This window comes from Mus caroli, unplaced genomic scaffold, assembly GCF_978045245.1.
Source record: "Mus caroli unplaced genomic scaffold, Mus_caroli_1 scaffold_9, whole genome shotgun sequence".
Classification (NCBI taxonomy): Eukaryota; Metazoa; Chordata; class Mammalia; order Rodentia; family Muridae; genus Mus; species Mus caroli.
In genome coordinates this window covers 88,519,533-88,537,334 of record NW_028227264.1, presented here as the reverse complement: position 1 = coordinate 88,537,334, position 17,802 = coordinate 88,519,533, and the positions used below count along the sequence as shown (strand labels likewise).

General features: G+C 42.0%; 1 protein-coding gene across 6 annotated transcripts in view; it reads left to right on the top strand.

Annotated features, from left to right (window-relative positions):
- The window catches only part of Ano4 (anoctamin 4), a 408,979-nt gene that overhangs the window by 246,711 nt on the left and 144,466 nt on the right, over nt 1-17,802 (top strand). For 5 of the 6 annotated variants that reach the window (XM_029482966.2, XM_029482964.2, XM_021174227.3 and 2 more), the window contains one exon: nt 16,436-16,536. Coding sequence is in view for 4 of the 6 variants with exons in the window: in XM_029482964.2 (XP_029338824.1) it covers nt 16,436-16,536 (101 nt within the window). In the remaining 2 variants the exon portion in view is untranslated. Of the gene's footprint in view, nt 1-16,435; nt 16,537-17,802 lie in introns of those variants that run through there. The other variant, XM_029482967.2, reaches the window with a different exon arrangement.

Here is a 17,802-nt window from a genome sequence, read left to right as displayed (position 1 = left end):
TTGCATTTTACATTTTCCTTGATTGTTGTGCCGATGTTCTCTATGGAATCTTCTGCACCTGAGATTCTCTCTTCCATCTCTTGTATTCTGTTGCTGATGCTCGTATCTATGGTTCCAGATTTCTTTCCTAGGGTTTCTATCTCCAGTGTTGCCTCATTTTGGGTTTTCTTTATTGTGTCTACTTCCCTTTTTAGGTCTAGTATGGTTTTGTTCATTTCCATCATCTGTTTGGATGTGTTTTCCTGTTTTTCTGTAAGGACTTCTACCTGTTTGATTATGTTATCCTGTTTTTCTTTAAGGATTTGTAACTCTTTAGCAGTGTTCTCCTGCAATTCTTTAAGGGATTTTTGTGCTTCCTCTTTAGTGTCTTCTGCCTGTTTAGCATTGTTCTCCTGTATTTCTTTAAGTGTGTTATTAAAGTCCTTCTTGAAGTCCTCTACCATCATCAGGAGATATGCTTTTAGATCCGTGTCTAGCTTTTCCGGTGTGTTGGGGTGCCCTGGACTGGGCGAAGTGGGGGTGCTGGGTTCTGATGATGGTGAGTGGTCTTGGTTTCTGTTAGTAAGATTATTACGTTTACCTTTCGCCATCTGGTAATCTCTGGGGTTAGTTGTTATCGTTGTCACTGTTTAAAGATTGGAGCAGAAGCTGTGTTCCACTCACCAGCAGTCCCAAAATTCTGCGGCGGGGGTCGTGGGTAGCTGGCGGTTGTCAGGCAACCCTGCGCTCCAGCTACCCCTGCGCTGATCCGGCCGGATGAGGCCTGTGGCCCTACTCAGGCCAGTTTCTGCTTCCCTAACTAATGCAGTCTCAGGTCCCGCGCGCAATTGGATTGGAGCAGAAGCTGTGTTCCACTCTCCAGAAGTCTTAAGATCCTGTGGCGGGTGTTGTGGGTAGCTGGCGAGTGTCAGCCGACCCTGCGCCCCAGCTGCCCCGGTGCTTTTCTGACAGGAAGAGACTTGTGGCCCTATGTAGGCCGGATTTCTCTCTCCCCAACCAGAGCAGTCTCAGGTCCCGTGTGATTGGACTGGAGCAGAAGCTGTGTTCCACTCACCAGCAGTCCCAAAAACCTTGAGGCGGGGATCGTGGGTAGCTGGCGGGTGTCAGGCAACCCTGCGCTCCAGCTACCCCGGCGCTGATCCGGCCGGATGAGGCCTGTGGCCCTACTCAGGCCGGTTTCTGCTTCCCTAACTAATGCAGTCTCAGGTCCTGCGCGCAATTGGATTGGAGCAGAAGCTGTGCTCCACTCACCAGAAGTCTTAAGATCCTGTGGCGGGTGTTGTGGGTAGCTGGCGAGTGTCAGCTGACCCTGCGCCCCAGCTGCCCCGGTGCTTTTCTGACCTGATGAGGCTTGTGACCCTATGTAGGCTGGATTTCTCTCTCCCCAACCAGAGCAGTCTCAGGTCCCGCGTGATTGGACTGGAGCAGAAGCTGTGTTCCACTCACCAGCAGTTCCAAAATCCTGCGGCGGGGGTCGTGGGTAGCTGGCGGGTGTTAGGCAACTCTGCGCTCCAGCTACCCCGGTGCTGATCCGGCCGGATGAGGCCTGTGGCCCTACTCAGGCCGGTTTCTGCTTCCCTAACTAATGCAGTCTCAGGTCCTGCGCGCAATTGGATTGGAGCAGAAGCTGTGTTCCACTCATCAGAAGTCTTAAGATCCTGTGGCGGGTGTTGTGGGTAGCTGGCGAGTGTCAGCCGACCCTGAGCCCCAGCTGCCCCGGTGCTTTTCTGAACGGATGAGGCTTGTGGCTCTATGTAGGCCAGATTTCTCTCTCCCCAACCAGAGCAGTCTCAGGTCCCGCGTGATTGGACTGGAGCAGAAGCTGTGTTCCACTCACCAGCAGTCCCAAAATCCTGCGGCAGGGGTCGTGGGTAGCTGGCGGGTGTCAGGCAACTCTGCGCTCCAGCTACCCCTGCGCTATTCCGGCCGGATCCTCCTCCTCCTCCTCCTCCTCCTCCTCCTCCTCCTCCTCCTCCTCCTCCTCCTCCTCCTCCTCCTCCTCCTCCTCCTCCTCCTCCTCCTCCTCCTCCTTCTTCTTCTTCTTCTTCTTCTTCTTCTTCTTCTTCTTCTTCTTCTTCTTCTCCTCTTCTTCTTCTTCTTCTTCTTCTTCTTCTTCTTCTTCTTCTTCTTCTTCTTCTTCTTCTTCTTCTCTTCTTCTTCTTCTTCTTCTTCTTCTTCTTCTTCTTCTTCTTCTTCTTCTTCTTCTTCTTCTTCTTCTTCTTCTTCTTCTTCTTCTTCTTCTTCTTCTTCTTCCCACCTGGTGCCTCTTCACAACAATGCAATAAATCTTGTTTAGGAAACCAATAGTCATAACTAGATCCTGCAATACTGGGACTTAGTACTTGGAACTGAAACTTGCTTGGTGTGAGTGTAAATGTTTTAGGTGTAATTAGGAAGCAAACTGAACATAATAATGAGCCTATTGATTAATCACTGCAGACATTTTTTGTTTTTGTTTTTGTTCTTCAAGACAGGGTTTCCCTGTACAGCCCTGGCTGTCCTGGAACTCACTCTGTAGACCAGGCTGGCCTCGAACTTAGAAATCCACCTGCCTCTGCCTCCCAAGTGCTGGGATTAAAGGCATGCGCCACCACTGCCCAGCACTGCAGACATTTTTAAACCATCATTCCGTTTCCCACTTTACCTAGCCACTGCTCCACTTGCCACCATTAAGCCTTACCACAAATAAGTTCCTGAATTCTCGCATCCTTTCCGTGCTTTGGCTTAGTTGCCTTGGAAAACCTTAACGGAATTTGATTTAAGTTTTGCCTTCTTTGCCTGTATCTGGATGCTGAATGCACTGAAGAACCAGGTCAGCTGCTTCCCTTTAAATCATGACTGTAGCCTCAGATGGCTCCAAGGATGCTCAGAGACCCTGAGACTTGTCCCTTTACTCCTGCACAGCTAAGTAACTAACTAGGTAGCTTACTCCTTCCCTCTTTCCCTGCCTCTCTTCACCTGGCTCTTTCTTCTTCTCTTTCTCCTCCTCTGCTTCTTTTGCTCATCTGCTTGTTAATTTCAGTTTTCCAATAACTATGCCGTACTTGGCATGATTGTAGACACTTAGGAGACATCAGTCAACAAAACCAGAAGTTCCAGCCTGGCTCACATTCAAGTGAATATGTGGCAGTGATTAATAGACATGGTAAGTCAGTGGTATGTTGTGTGAGAGGGTGATAAATGATTTGGCAAAAACAAAATTAAAATGGAGTATGGGTTAGAGTACCAGAGAACAGATAATCATTTTAAAGAGAATGTTCCATAGTAGATTTGTCCTTTTAGGTGGCATGTGACTAAAGTCTGAATGTGCTAGGGTTGGGACATGGTAGCCTGCTGTTATATCATATTGACCTCTGGCTTCTTTAATCTTCTTACCTTATGCTCTGCATCCTTAACTGAAGTTCTGCTCACAGCCTTGCTTTTGAACACAATCAGACATGGCCTTCTGCCCTTCCCCCATACCCTTCCCCTTTCTTCCCGGTACTGTGTATGACTGTCTGCCACTAGCTCCAGAGGTCTGCCATGACTCCCAGATCCCTTCTCATATCACCTTCTCAAGGACTTTTATCCTGTAATTGTCTCCTCTCCCTCCGCATGTTCATTCATGTTGGCTTCTCTATTCAGTCATTAAGATTATGCTCCTCATGCTTGTACATGGGGAATAAAAATCTCACATAACCACATAATCTAATGATGACCCCATTTCTCTTTTACAGTGTACAGAAAAATGCCTTGAAACATTTGTCAAGTTTCCTGTGTCCATTTCATTACCTCTTCAATATACCTTAGAAGTTGCCTCTGTATAGACCATGTAGGGCAAGACTCCATGGGCCACCCCTAATGGTTTCCTCTCATCCAAATAGAGACTCATCCCCTCCTTGAAAAGCCTGGGTCATGGAGACAGTGTGAGCTCTTTCATGTCTCTGGTTTCACTGCATCTTTCTTAACCTTCTTAGTCACCTTCCTCTTCTAATTAGTATCTAAATATTAGGATACCTTTGGGCTTGACCCTGTGTTCCCTTTCCTTGTCTCTGACTCTCTATGACTTCACCCAGTCCCACAGATTTATTCAAAGTCTGTGGGTGTCACTTGAGGCTTTTTTTCTCCAAGCTTCAGGTAGAAGTCACCTCTTGATTTTTAGGGTAATTGAGTGGACTGTAGGTACTGTTCTTTGCTGTTAACTGAGACCAGAGAAGATGGAAGCTTCTCTTAGGCACCTTTGTCAGGAGCAGGGACATATAAATTACACAGGACACTTCCAGGTTCTCTCACAGGTCATGGCCCAGAACTCATCATATATCTCCAGCCCATGGAGTTACCTGGAAGGTTCTGTATCCATGTCCACCAAGAGAAAAGAAAATCAGATTCCATGATTTCAAATATATTACATATTAAAGATTAATGTGCTATTACATATATTTATATATTCTATATGAAGTAAATTCACATAGCTATCTATATTCATTATACCAATGAAAAACAAAAATGAATTGAGTTATAACTGTTAGATGCCTCTGAAATGAAAAATCATAGAAGCCCCATTTCTTTCTTTTAATTAATAATTTTATTCATTTACATTTCAAATGATATTCCCTTCCTGATTTCTCCTCCACAAACCGCTCATCCCATTTCCCCCTCTCCCCCCTCCCCTTTGCCTCTATGAGGGTGCTCATTCATCCACCCACCAACCTCTGCTTCACTGCTTGAGCATATCCCTATTCTGGGGCATCATGCCTCCACAAGACCAAGGGCCTTCCTTCCCTTGTCCTGTCAGACAAGGCCGTCCTCTGCTACATATGCATCTGGAGCCATGGACCCATCCATGTATTCTCTTTGGTTGTTGGTTTAGTCCCTGGGAGCTCTGAGTGGTCTGGTTAGTTGGTACTGTGCTTCATATGGAGTTGGAACCCCCTAACTCTTCCATTGGGGTCCCCAGGCTCAGTGTGATGTGAAGTGCCATTTCTTAACAGTTTTCTCATAACTTTTAGGCAAAAAACAAAAACAAACAAACAAAACAACAACAACAAAACCCAAAAAGCGCTTGGTAAAATATACTATGTGTTTTGTAGCATTGTTTGGTTTAAGTCAATAAGAGGCATAAGTACAAGAGCATTGCCAACCTGTTTCCACTACCTTAGAATGTATCCTCAGACTTAGGGCTTCCTCAGTAGCAGCAGATGCCAGTTTCCCTGTCCTTTCTGGGTCTTACTTGTTTCATAGCCGTTCATAACTCACATTCACTGAGAATATAACAGCACATGGGTTACTGACTGGATCCTAACTGTGAGCGCTTATCAGTGGATAGATTATGTGTGATAACAAAAGCCATAAACACTGTGATGTAGTTTTCCCCAAATATGTGTGCATGCACACACTGTTTTCAAGATGGAAGTGGACTTTTCACTGAGACCATAACTAAATATGGATTAGCCATCTTTCTAGTTCATGGTTAATGGTGTCTTATTGACAATTCCACAACTTCTAGTCAATGATAGCTGGGGTTGTTTGTTACTATGACATAACTCAGCAAGTCAAACATTGATTGCCTCAGAGTCCTGCTGCTCTGTTTCCTAGTTGGATATGGAGGCTCGTCAGGATTGGTGTAAAGACTATATTGTCTTGTATTCAACTAATTGCAACACACTTTTGATGAAAGATAAAGTATTATCCGTACCTGCCCCCCAGCACTAGAAATTTCCTGGTTGTTACCTGGAGAAAAGTTCATTTTAATTTCCCACAAATTTAACCACACTGAAACCTTTGTGATATCAAGATTAATACTTTTCTAATAATAGTGTTTTAACAAGACAATCAATAATGTGGAAAAACTGTCAGACATCTAGACCCCAAGTTGTTCATAAACTCATTTAGCAGTTGTTCTCAAGTGCTTGCTTAGAAAGGTTCTATATCCTGGCAATATCACTTAGCCAAAGCTGTATACTATATATTGTTGATATAATAGCAAAACATATTATTATAGCATTAATTTGCTAAAATTTGTGTTGCTTTTATATCACCAGAGAAGAGCTTATCTCAGTCTTAGAATGTTGAGACAGCTTGTTTATGCTCCCATAGTTTGCAAAGGTCAAGAGTCTGGGTATAACTCAAGTGCATCCTGTAATTATGGTCCTTATACTGCTATCCTGGGGATTTCAACTAGATTACATTCCTTTCTGGACTTCAACATTCTCTTATGTGGTCATTTAGTTCCTTTTGATCATTGGACAAATGCTTCATTTTCTTGTAGGTTGACAGCTAGGTACTTATTAGATAATGCTAATATCATCTTCAGGGAATGAATATTTTGGTCATTTAGGACCGTACACTACCACCAAAGCTTTTTTCCCTCAGCACACAGTCTCTCTCTCTCTCTCTCTCTCTCTCTCTCTCTCTCTCTCTCTCTCTCTCCCTCACTCACTCCCTCTGTCTGTGTGTGTGTGTGTGTGTGTGTACATGTGTGCACACATAGTAGAATAGCATCAGCCAATTCCATCAGAATCGACCAAGAAGCTTATTCATACTGCACTCACAAACTAGAATGTGTCTCTAAGAGAATCAAGAATAACAGGCAAAAAAAAATTCTCTTTAGAGACATATGCCCTCATTTTTCCAGAGAAAACTGAAGCTCAGAAAAGCACAAGTCATTTGCCCAGTGGCACACAGCTGGTTAGATGGCAGCCTCCTGGAAGAAGCTGAAATTACTTAGTGATTTCCCTTGGATCTTTAACCCTCCTCTCCAGGAATGTATATTCTTCCATCAGCTTCACAGAGCAGTCTGCAGGCACATGGACAAACTCTAGCACCTGTTATTAGTGTCAAAATGCCAACCAAGCATTTAGTACACGGGGAGGAAGAAGGGAATACTCTCTTGTTGAACTTATTTCTATCCAATCACATCAGACTTAAGAGAGCCCTGCAAGGCTCTTTACATTGCCATGTAACCTGCAAGGCTCTCTTAACTAACCCAAGTTAGTTCATGTATTTCTGGATATTTAGAGCCAACACTGGGTACTATGGGTTTTAAAATATAGATAATCATTCTATGAAATGGCAATGGGAACCAAGAGATAATTAAGGACACCTGTGGAAGCCATAGCTGTCCTCTTTTGGAGAAGCAACTTGGAAGCCCACTGAGCGGCATGTACTGGGCTGCATGCTTTCTTCAGCAGGCTTATTCTCCTTATTCTTTGCTCCTCCTGTGCATTTGATGGGGGAGGGACGATAAGATAATAGGGGCCGCCTCCTAAGGTTGGCGTGAAGATGGAATGATTTAACTTATTTAAAGGCCCTAACTAGCACCTATCAAACGTGTGAGGACCTTGTGCAGCTTCTCCTTCCTCTATCTACTGTCCGACTACATTCGCTATGATTTTCTCCATCCAAGAAGCCTATCTGAATCTCAGGGAGAAAGAAATGAATATCTACCATTTTGATCCAGAGTCTGATGATTCTGCTTTGTTCTCATAATAGTGTAGTCACCTAAGGGGACATAGAGCAGATACACATGGCCATGACAGTTTGACCCTTCATGCTAAGTAAGTTGAAACACCAAGCATGTTTGTGTCGTCCCCCCCCCCCCCCCAGAGGGCTTTTATCCTTTTCATTGCTCTTATTCCTGTAATGATTTTTTCCCTGTATAATCAAACAAATGTCTTCAACTCTTTCTTTAGATCTCTGTTTAAATACCATGCTGTCCAAAAGCTGATTCACACTATACTATCTAAAATAGCATTTTCTTCTCATCATTAGTATTATTAGCTAAGAAAGGATTACATATTCTGCCAGAAACTCACCTGTATTAACATCATTTAATATAATGCAGTCAAATAGGCATTTCTATGAATTCCTCTTTAGCTGCTGAACAAGACAGAGACACAGAGAAGTTCAGGAGTTTACGAGGATCACAGATCTGGGAGGAGGTAGTGTGGATCACAGAACTGGTGGGAAGTAGTATGGATTGCAGAGCTAGTAGGGGGTAGTGTGGGTCACAGAGCTGGTGGGAAGTAGTGTGGGTCATAGATCAAGTAGGGGATAGTGTGGATCTCTGCTGTCAAACATCAGAATCTACATTGCCATGTAACTTCTGTAGTGTAGCCTCACATGCAGCTCTGTACTTAGGCTCTCTTGTGCAGTAACTTCAAGAAAGCTTAAAAATCCCATCTTATCCTAGCGGCTCTTTGTGTCTCTGGTTCAGCCTTTTCCTGGAAGGAGGCTCCAGACTCATTTATCAAATGTTCTATAAGATACCTTTCCATGAGCATTTTGAGACAGGCATTTTCAGAAGGTCCAAGTCCACAATCTATTCATGGCCTCCATTCCTTACTTCTGTACCTCTGTTTTCAAACATTTCCCCCTAATTTCTTTGTGATGATATCAGGAGTTATAGAAAGTGACTCTCTTTGAGAGTCAGATCACATGTGTTAGATCATGCTATATGGATTCATTTATTTACTTTCTTCTCATCTTGCTCTATTTTGCCTTCATTTATGAAATTCTTACATCCTGAGGCTAATATGTGATTTGCATAATTTTTATTGTTAGAATCTACTATTTAGAAGATACTAAATATTTTCCTGTTCAATGAAAGAAAGGAATGGGTATTTTATCTATTTCTGTTACAGGTAGTTCCTATGCTCCTTGATAATTTCTCCAGTTGTTTGTCTCGGCATCTGCTTCCCATTGTCACTAAACTATCATTTCTGTTTTCACCAAGGTTCTACCCTAAGGAACATTTATTGCAGAATTTTAATGACATGACTCATTTTTACTTCTATTCACTCTGACAACTTGCATGTTTAGATTTATGTGGCAAGGGACACTTAATAACAAGGAGGGACCTATTTGAAATGGCAGCACAATCATTCAGCAGGAGAGAAAAGAGTGATGTATGAGTCCTATAATTACCAGTTAACCGTTCTGCATTTATTATTCAGGGATGGAGCTCAGAGTATGCCGTTCCAGTCAGCCTCATTAGTTACTGTTTGACTAGTTGAACACAAATAATAAACTCCATGCACTAAATTTTCCCCATGATCATGTAAAGAGATTACATTCACACACACACAATTATACATAACCCACAAACAGGTATTCATCATTCTTGGGAACTGATCAACATTTTTCTCAAAATGATCAAAATAAATGTAAGAGTCCCAGTCCAATTTTGGTTCATTGGTAGCTTAAGTTTCCATCACACCTATCATGAGTAAGTGTCCTTCGATTCTTTGTTGCTTTGATTTCTAAAGTGGGATATTCTGTGATTATCTTATCTAAGATAATCTTATATAAGATCTTATCTTATATAAGCTAATAGCAGCAAGAATCTGAGAATGTGTGGCTTTAAGAAGCTACTAGGTGACGTTCACAAAGGCACCTAGGACTGTGGGCATGAGTCAACTGTATCTGCAGACAACTGTGTGTTCATGAGTCAGTTGACCTGCTTCTCCCATGAGCTTGTGTATGAATAAACCAAAGTAACATATGAATGTTCTTTGACAGAACAAAGCACTATGAGTAAGAGTTATTTTAATATCAAGGAAGATAAGTAAAAATAAGCTACAGTTCCCCGTAAAACATCATGAGCATACCACATTGGAATCCTAGTAAACAAAGCAAATGTTTCAGTAAAGAACTTGGCTTTTTCACTCCCCAAAGTGTGGCATTAATGATGCTATTTGAGTGGGATATTTTAATGCATGCATTTGTATAGGTTCCAATGTAGTTGTTTTTCTACTGGCTTGTTTATTTTGTGCAAAACTAGCCATCAGGGCAAAGCCATGGAGAAAGTATGCTCTAAACATATATTGTTCTTTAAATAAGGGTTTGTCAGATTGTGTGTTTATCATATTATATAAATCAATTGCATTCCATGTATTGCTTTCCTGTATTTCAAATTTTTACTCTTTTATAGGAAGGTGGAAAAATAATCTTACAGGAGACCTAGCTTTGAGCTAGTGTGCTCATTTCCTGAGAGAAACTTATAAAAGAGGAAAGGTGACTTTTAGCTCACCACTTCAAAGGGTTTAGTCCAGGCCACACTGGCTCGTTAGCTTTTAGGGTCTGCCACAAGAACATGGTAGATCAAAGATGTTTACCACACAGTGACCAGAAAGGAAAAACAAAACAGAAAGAGGCAGGTTTCTAACAAAGAGTTTAAAGCCTCTCCTGTGACATAACTTCTTTGCAATGGGGTCTACCTTCTAAAAGTCCAACACTTTCTAGTATCCCTGTAAACTGGTGAAAAGCCTTCAACACATGGAGCCTGGTATACATGGGAGCCTTCAATACATAGGAGACTTCTGCACGTGGGTACCTTTAACACATGGGAGCCTTCAACACATGAGATCCTTCAACACATGGGAATTCAGCTCACATGGCAGTCTTCAAAACATTAGAGCCTTCAACACATGGCAGCCTTCAACATATGGGAGCCTTCAACACATGGGAGCCTTCAACATACGGGAACCTTCAACACATGAGATCGTTCAACACATGAGCATTGAAGAGACGTTTAAGACACAACTATACACATAATGAATTTTGCTATGCCAATTAAACCTCTAAGTGATAGAAGCATGATGATACCTATTTAACTCTAGCCCTTGGGAAACAGATGCAGGAAGATCTCAAATTCAAGGCTAGCCTAGGATATATAGGAGGTTTGGGACCACCTATATAGCAATGCACATGCGAGTGCACATACACACACACACACACACACACACACACACAATCCAAGTGAGGATAGCACAAAAATCATCCCAGACTCAGAACTGTGTATTTAAAATAAACAAAAGACCAATGTTTTGGGAAGTTCGATCATTCAGTTATGATCTTTTATATGTGTTATAACTTTGGAAGTACACTGTATATTGGAAAACAAAAGTAATCTTTTCAAAAGTTCAAAAAGCTATTTGGTTTGCAAATTTACATGAGGAGAATGGAGTGTAAAGGATTGGGGGCTTGCCACACTTTGAGCAGGTTCCTTATCTACAATGACCAGCTATGTCAGTTCCTAAAGTTACGCTCCTGAGAATCGTAAGTGCACCACAACCATGCATAGATCAGGTCTGGAGAGAGAGGGCAGGGGAGACAGAGACACAAAAACAGACAAAGACAGAAACAGAAAGACATGGAGACAGACACAGAGATGGAAAGAGTGAGGGAAGAACATGAGCATCCATTCCGTACATACTTCTGTCTGTCCCATATGAGCAGCACAATTCATGAGCTCATTCACATTCCTCTGACTACTCAGTTTGCAGATCTGCATAAGGAGAATGGAGTGTAAAAGATCACTGGCTTGCTTGCCACACTTTGAGCAGGCTCCTTATCTATGGTGACCAGCTATGTCAGCTCCTAAAGTCACTTCATCAATAGTGACTTCCAGCTCCCCAAGATTCACAGCACTCTTCTGCACTGGTCAAGACTCACATTATACAGGGAACATTTGTGCCTCATAAAAATAGGGCCAGACGATCCCATGACACCACACATTGCCACAGGCACAGTGACAGAGACACTCCATGTCCTCGGGAGCTCCAGACTCAGGCGCTTGCTTGTTCCAAGTTAGAAAACAAAACCTCTCTTTAGTCTGAATATTCAAAAAGTTGAATTTTTCAGATATCCTCTCTCTGCCACTATGAAAATGGGTACTGGCCCTTCCTTCTTGTGAATTTCAGCATTGCACTGAAGGTCCAGAGAACACTATCATTCACATGGTGCACAATCATTTGTAATTCCCATTCCAAGAGATCCCGTGCCCTGCCCTGGTAAAATATTTATCTCCCTGGAGTAAAGATTTGTCCCAGAGAGAACATAAAATTGAGCTTCTGTTTCTTACTACTACTAAAACATTGACATTCTTTTTAAAACTTCTTGTTATTTTTGAGAATTGTATATACATATTAAATATGATCATTCCACACACCATTTCCCCTTCTAATTTCTTTCATGTTCTCCCAACATGCCCCTACCCACTTCCTGTCATTTTTTTTTTACAACCCACTAGGTCCAGTTAGTGCTGACTGTATGTGAATAGGTGTAGGGTCATCCACTGGAACATGGGAGTCCTTCCAGTGGTCTCAAAAAAAAAAAAAAAAACCAAACAAAAAAAAAAACAATGATCCTCCCTCCCCAGCTACTTTCCACTGCTAATTCCTCCTTAGTATGTGTTAAGGCCTAAAACTCATCTACACCATTTATGCCATGATTGTGGCCAGCTTAATCTTATGTAGGTCATGTACAGGTAACCATAGCTGCTATGCATGCTTGATTGTGATAGCTGTGTTGTGCCCAGAAGACAGTATATCATAGCATACCTCCCCATCCTTTGACTCTTAATATTCTTTCTGCCTCCTCTTTCCCAGAGTTCCCCAGGCTTCAGTGGTGGTGATATTTTAGTACAGATGTCCCATTTAGGGCTGAGCATCTAGTCTCTTATTCACAGTGCTTTGACCATTTGTCTCTACTGACTGCTGTCCACTGAAGAAAGATTTTTCTCTGACCACAGTGGAGGGCTGCACAGGTCAATGCACATAAATACTTGAAGACAAACTGACAGCATGGCCACTTAACAAAGTAACAGTAACAGGTTCTACTCTAGGACCTGTGACCTCCGTGGACCAGGGTTATAGTATCAGGCATGAAATTATCTCCTGTGCAGTGGCTCACATCCAATCAGGAAACAATGCCTATTGAATCAGGAGGCTCATCTGATGCAAGACAGCATTGGAGTATGGTCCAGAGCTGGGTGAGACCACTAATCTCTTTTCCACCCTGGCAGCTTTCATGGCCCCTTTCAACACTATGAAAGTAGGGAGAAGGTTTTTCTGATCAGTTTGAGACTTATGTTTCTGTATCCTACAGCCAAGGGTGAGGTGTCTTCAGTATAGGGTCTTATTGTGTCATACAATAGCAGTAACCTGTGCTGTTCTGGAGATCTTGGGGGCTGGCCTAGCCAATAACTACTAGAGAGCCATTCCTATGTCTTGTACTGTATCTTTCATTTTAGTAACTCTTGTCTTCCGGAAGTTACATAACCCATGAATGTCAATTCTGTTCAAACTCTTCTTTTCTAAGTTGTATTTTGAAATTAGCTCATTAAATAGAGGGTTTCTATAGGCTCTTTCTCTCTCTCTCTCTCTCTCTCTCTCTCTCTCTCTCTCTCTCTCTCTCTCTCTCTTTGAGATAGGATTTCTCTGTATAGCCCTGGCTGTCCTGGAACTCACTTTGTAGACCAGGCTGGCCTCGAACTCAGAAATCCGCCTGCCTCTGCCTCCCAAGTGCTGGGATTAAAGGTGTGTACCACCACACCCGGCTGTTTTATTTTTGTTTGTTTGTTTGTTTGTTTGTTTGTTTGTTTTAGGCCTTTTCTCTTATATGTCCTTGCTTTGGGTTAAGCCATACAGTACCCCCCCTTCTCTCTCTCACACACACACACACTCACTCACTCTCTCTCTCGTTCTCTCGCTCTCTCTAATAAATATAAATAAATCTCAGTATTCCCTCTCCTCACCTCCATTTTGTCAGATATTAGGATAGGTATGCCTGCTGGTTTCCTAGTTCCATTTGCTTGGAATACCTTTTTCCACTCCCTTCACCTAAGGTTAAATGAAGAGGGTGTGTTGTGCCTCTTGGAGACAGGAAAAAGGTAGATCCTGTCTTCTGACCCAATCTGTTAGTCTGGGTCATTTTATTTGGGGAAATGAGATCATTGATATGCAGTGTTATTAATGAAAGTTGTGTGTGTTAACAACTCCTGTTATTTGGTTGATTTTGTATTGTTTTCTTGGCTCTCCTTTGGTTAACTGTCCTGGCATTTATTTATTTATTATTGTCTCTGTGTTCATCTTTTTCTTCAGACTGAAGTATTCCAGTGTAGAGCTGTCTTAGTGGTCATAAATTCCTTTAATCTGTTTTTATCTCCCCTTCATTTTCAATAGATGGGTTTGCTGGATATAATACCTGTGTTGACAGCTGTGATCTTTTAGGACATGACATATGTCTTACCAGGGCTTTCTGGCTTTAAAAGTTTCTGTTTCTTAATCAGATACTATTTGTGGGGCCTAAGGGGCTTGATCTTTCCCTCTTTCCGGCTTATAATATCCATCCTTTTTCCTGTGCCTTTAGCCCTTTAATTACAGCACATCATGAGAAGATTCTTTTCTGATTCTGTGGGCAGAACCTAGGTACACCCAGGTGGGGATCTGTCTTCTCTAAGTGTGGCCATTTTCCTCCTTGATTGTACTGAAAGTCTTTTATGTGCTTTTGGTATGACATTCTACCCCTTTGTCTATGCATGTCAACCAAAGGTTATATCTTCTCATGGTTTCCCAATGCTTGCCCAACTTTTGCCTCTAGATTTTTATAAATTTATCACTGGTTCAAATGACTCTGCCTTGTCTTGCAGACCACATACTCAGCATTCTAATGGCCTATTTATTCTATGGCTGACTCTTTCTTCTCACTGAGGATTTTATTTGGCTCTTTGGTTTTTTGTTCCCAGCATCGCGTTATGGGTTGACTTTTCTTCAGCACTTCTCTTCAATGGTTTCTGGTCTCATGTCTTATGTGGACTTCCTCAGTTCACCCATGCCTTAGATTTTGTCCACTTTGAGTTGTCTGAATGTAGTTATTATCACTCTTTTGAACTCTTGTCTAGAAGTCCTTCCAGGTCATTCTCATTAGGGCCCATTATTATGGGATTGATACTTTTTGGAGAGGACATCTTATCTTGGATTTTCAAACTGTTTCTGGGTTTGCACATTTCAAGTTGGTTGAACGGTAGCATGGACCTGAGGCTGGTGGTCTGGGGACTGCTGACCTATTAGCACAGGGAGTTAGGGAAGTTAGAAGCATGGATAAGGAATTCAGGATCCAAAGACATCTTATTAGAACCAGGGTATGGGCAGATGAGGGAAATCTGGGCAGTGTTCAAGGCCTGGGTGTTATCTTGGAGGCTTAACTGTTGGCAGAGAGAGTTAGGCAGACCTGTTAAAGCTAACATTCTTGAATTATTTTTAATACCTGGAAATGGCATGCAGCATGCATAGGGAGGATGTAGGTAAACAGGTGACAATCTTACACATTTAGACTGTTTAGATCACTGTATTTCTTACATCTTTATACTACTTTCCTCTGCCTTATGGGGGGGGGGGCAAGGCCCAAGGAAAGATTTTTGCCATTGGTCATTCACATCCTTCTTACCCAAGGTAAAGACCAAAACTTGTGGGATGCTTTTGAGGGCGTGAAATTCTAGTTTAATTCCCCATCTAAGTAATCCAATGATTTAAAGCCTAACATGGACTTTTGGTATGACATTCCCAAGACATAGAGGCCTTGAGAAAGGGCTGCCTGAAACCAGCTCAGCTTTAAATCTCATGTCTCCTTGCTGCCTCGATCTCCAGACTCTCTCACCAACTTTTGATTTCATCTTGTCGGCTGTGAGTACTTTTTCTTTACTCTTTGGGGAGAGAGTGTGTGTGGTGTATGTGCATGTTTGGATGAGAGTTTGCATGTGTGTGGGTTCACCTGTGTAGGAGCATGTGCAGAGCCTGAAGGTTGCCATCAGGTGTGTTCCTTGATGGATTTCTACTTCTAGATCTCTCAATATGGACCTCACAGACTCATCTCTGCCCCCACTGTGCTGGGATTACAACTGGCTCACACCAATCTGTCTTTTATGTAGGTTCTGGAGCCACAAACTCCAGTTCTCATGTTTGTGTGGCAAGAGCTTTATCCACTGAGCCATCTCCTGACTCTCTTTTCCTTTTGCTAAATCTCTCCCTTATAATTTATTCTATACAAAGAAGCTACAGTGATCTTTGAACTCTAAAAGTCAAGATGGCTTCCCTATGTTCTAAGCATGAGATCCAACAGCTTAAGAAGAATGGTATACTCTCATCTGCTGGCTTTTCCAGCCTCTAATCCCACTCCTCAAAGGTCACACACCTCAGGCCTTTCCTTTGAATATACCAAGTAATTTCTGAGCTCCTGACCTTGGCACTCATCCCACACTCTCTTTCCTGATGGTTCCTATGCCTCCTTCAGGTCTCAGCTCAGGCTCCCTCTGCAGAGAGGCCTTTTCTTGACCCCTTATCTAAAGTAGTATGTGTAGGTCTTTATCCGACTACTTTATCTTCAGAGTATTCCCTACTCCCTGAATTTAAACCTGTTTTGGCATATGTTTCTTTTAAATATTTATGAGGAGTGTAAGCATAGATCTTTCTTCTTTTATTCACAGCTGAGTCTCCAGCACTTGATACAGGGGGATGTTTGTTGAATGAATATGTGCATACTTTATGGGACTAGTAGTGTATTGCCAAAGAATGCCCCAAATTATAAATTCCAAGTTCATATATTTCAAGTTCCTGCTGCACTTAAGCATGGGAGGCTTGGATATACCTTTCAATTTAGTTTCTTTTTTCTGTTTCAGTCCTCTCTAATAAATAGTGACATTATCTTTGTGAAGTTGCATGCCCCATGGGAAGTCCTTGGAAGATATGCAGAGCAAATGAATGTACGGATGCCTTTCAGGTAGGTGTAAATGTGTTACCCCCACTGCTTGCTTGTTCTTTCTTTCTCTCTCTCTCTCTCTCTCTCTCTCTCTCTTATAAACCTAATGACATTCTCTCCTGGAACAAATAAAATCATGGTGCAGGTTGAAAAAGCCATTATGGCAGAAAATTTTCCTAATGTTTAGAAAATGCAAATAAACCTTCACGCCCACAGTGACTCCTTCCTGCTACCAAGGAGCATTTCCAAGTAGCATTTGCATTTTGAACAAGTCATTTCTAGAATTTCTATGTATCCTGGCTTTGAACAGCTAGACACTATGTACCATGGTGTTTACTGATCAGTCCCTTCCTGGAAAAAAAGTTAAAGATCTGTTTTTCAAGAAATTCCACAAAATACAATCTTCTGAAAATAACCCATTTTTAAAATTAACAAGTCATAAATTCTGTACAAATAATTAGAGTGAATACTTTGTGTAGATTGTTAGGTTGTTTAAAAGGATAAATTTACCTTCATCTGATGGTGGCTATCCTTATTTCATTATTGGTTAAGGAAATGTGATCTTCATTTGCTAGATAAAAACAAAATGAGATAATAAGCCTGAAACTACAGGGCAAGGATGTGCTTGAGAGAGTAGGGTGCAGGAGAGAGGGGACTCACCAAGGGAATCTGCTCAAGGGCAGAATGACTTGGTGCCAGGGATAGCTCAGGAGTGACCTGTGTTCAGTACTTTGGCTTTTCAGCTTGCCAGTAAGACCAACACAGATGACAAGAATTAGGCAAGATGCTATCAACTCTATGAAATTCCTCTTCATGGGCTGTGAATGTCATAGAAACTGGCAGTCTGCTAAGCTCAGAATGGGGAGAGGGAGCAGGGAGAAAGGAGAGAGAGCTAGAGAGAGAGAGGGAGGGGGAGAGAGAGAGAGAGGAGATAGATTTGCAGGTTTATAGATCCTACTGAAGGATAATTTCCAATTTCCATAAATAAGCCATAATATATGTTTCAGAACATCTTTTTTTTTTTTTTTTTTTTTTGTCTTTGGTCTTTATGTCCTAATATCAAGTCAAAATGTAGGCTAGAGTTTCCAGCATCTGTTTTCCTGTAAGCAAAATCCACAAAATAGATTAAGTGTAATTCTGGTCTTATAATTTACTTCTGTATTTAATGTTGAGAAGGAAATCTGGGAAGTCAAGGACCCACATATGCATATGCATACAAGCATATACATACACATATACAGATACACATGCATACATGCATACACACATACTCATATGCACAGGCAC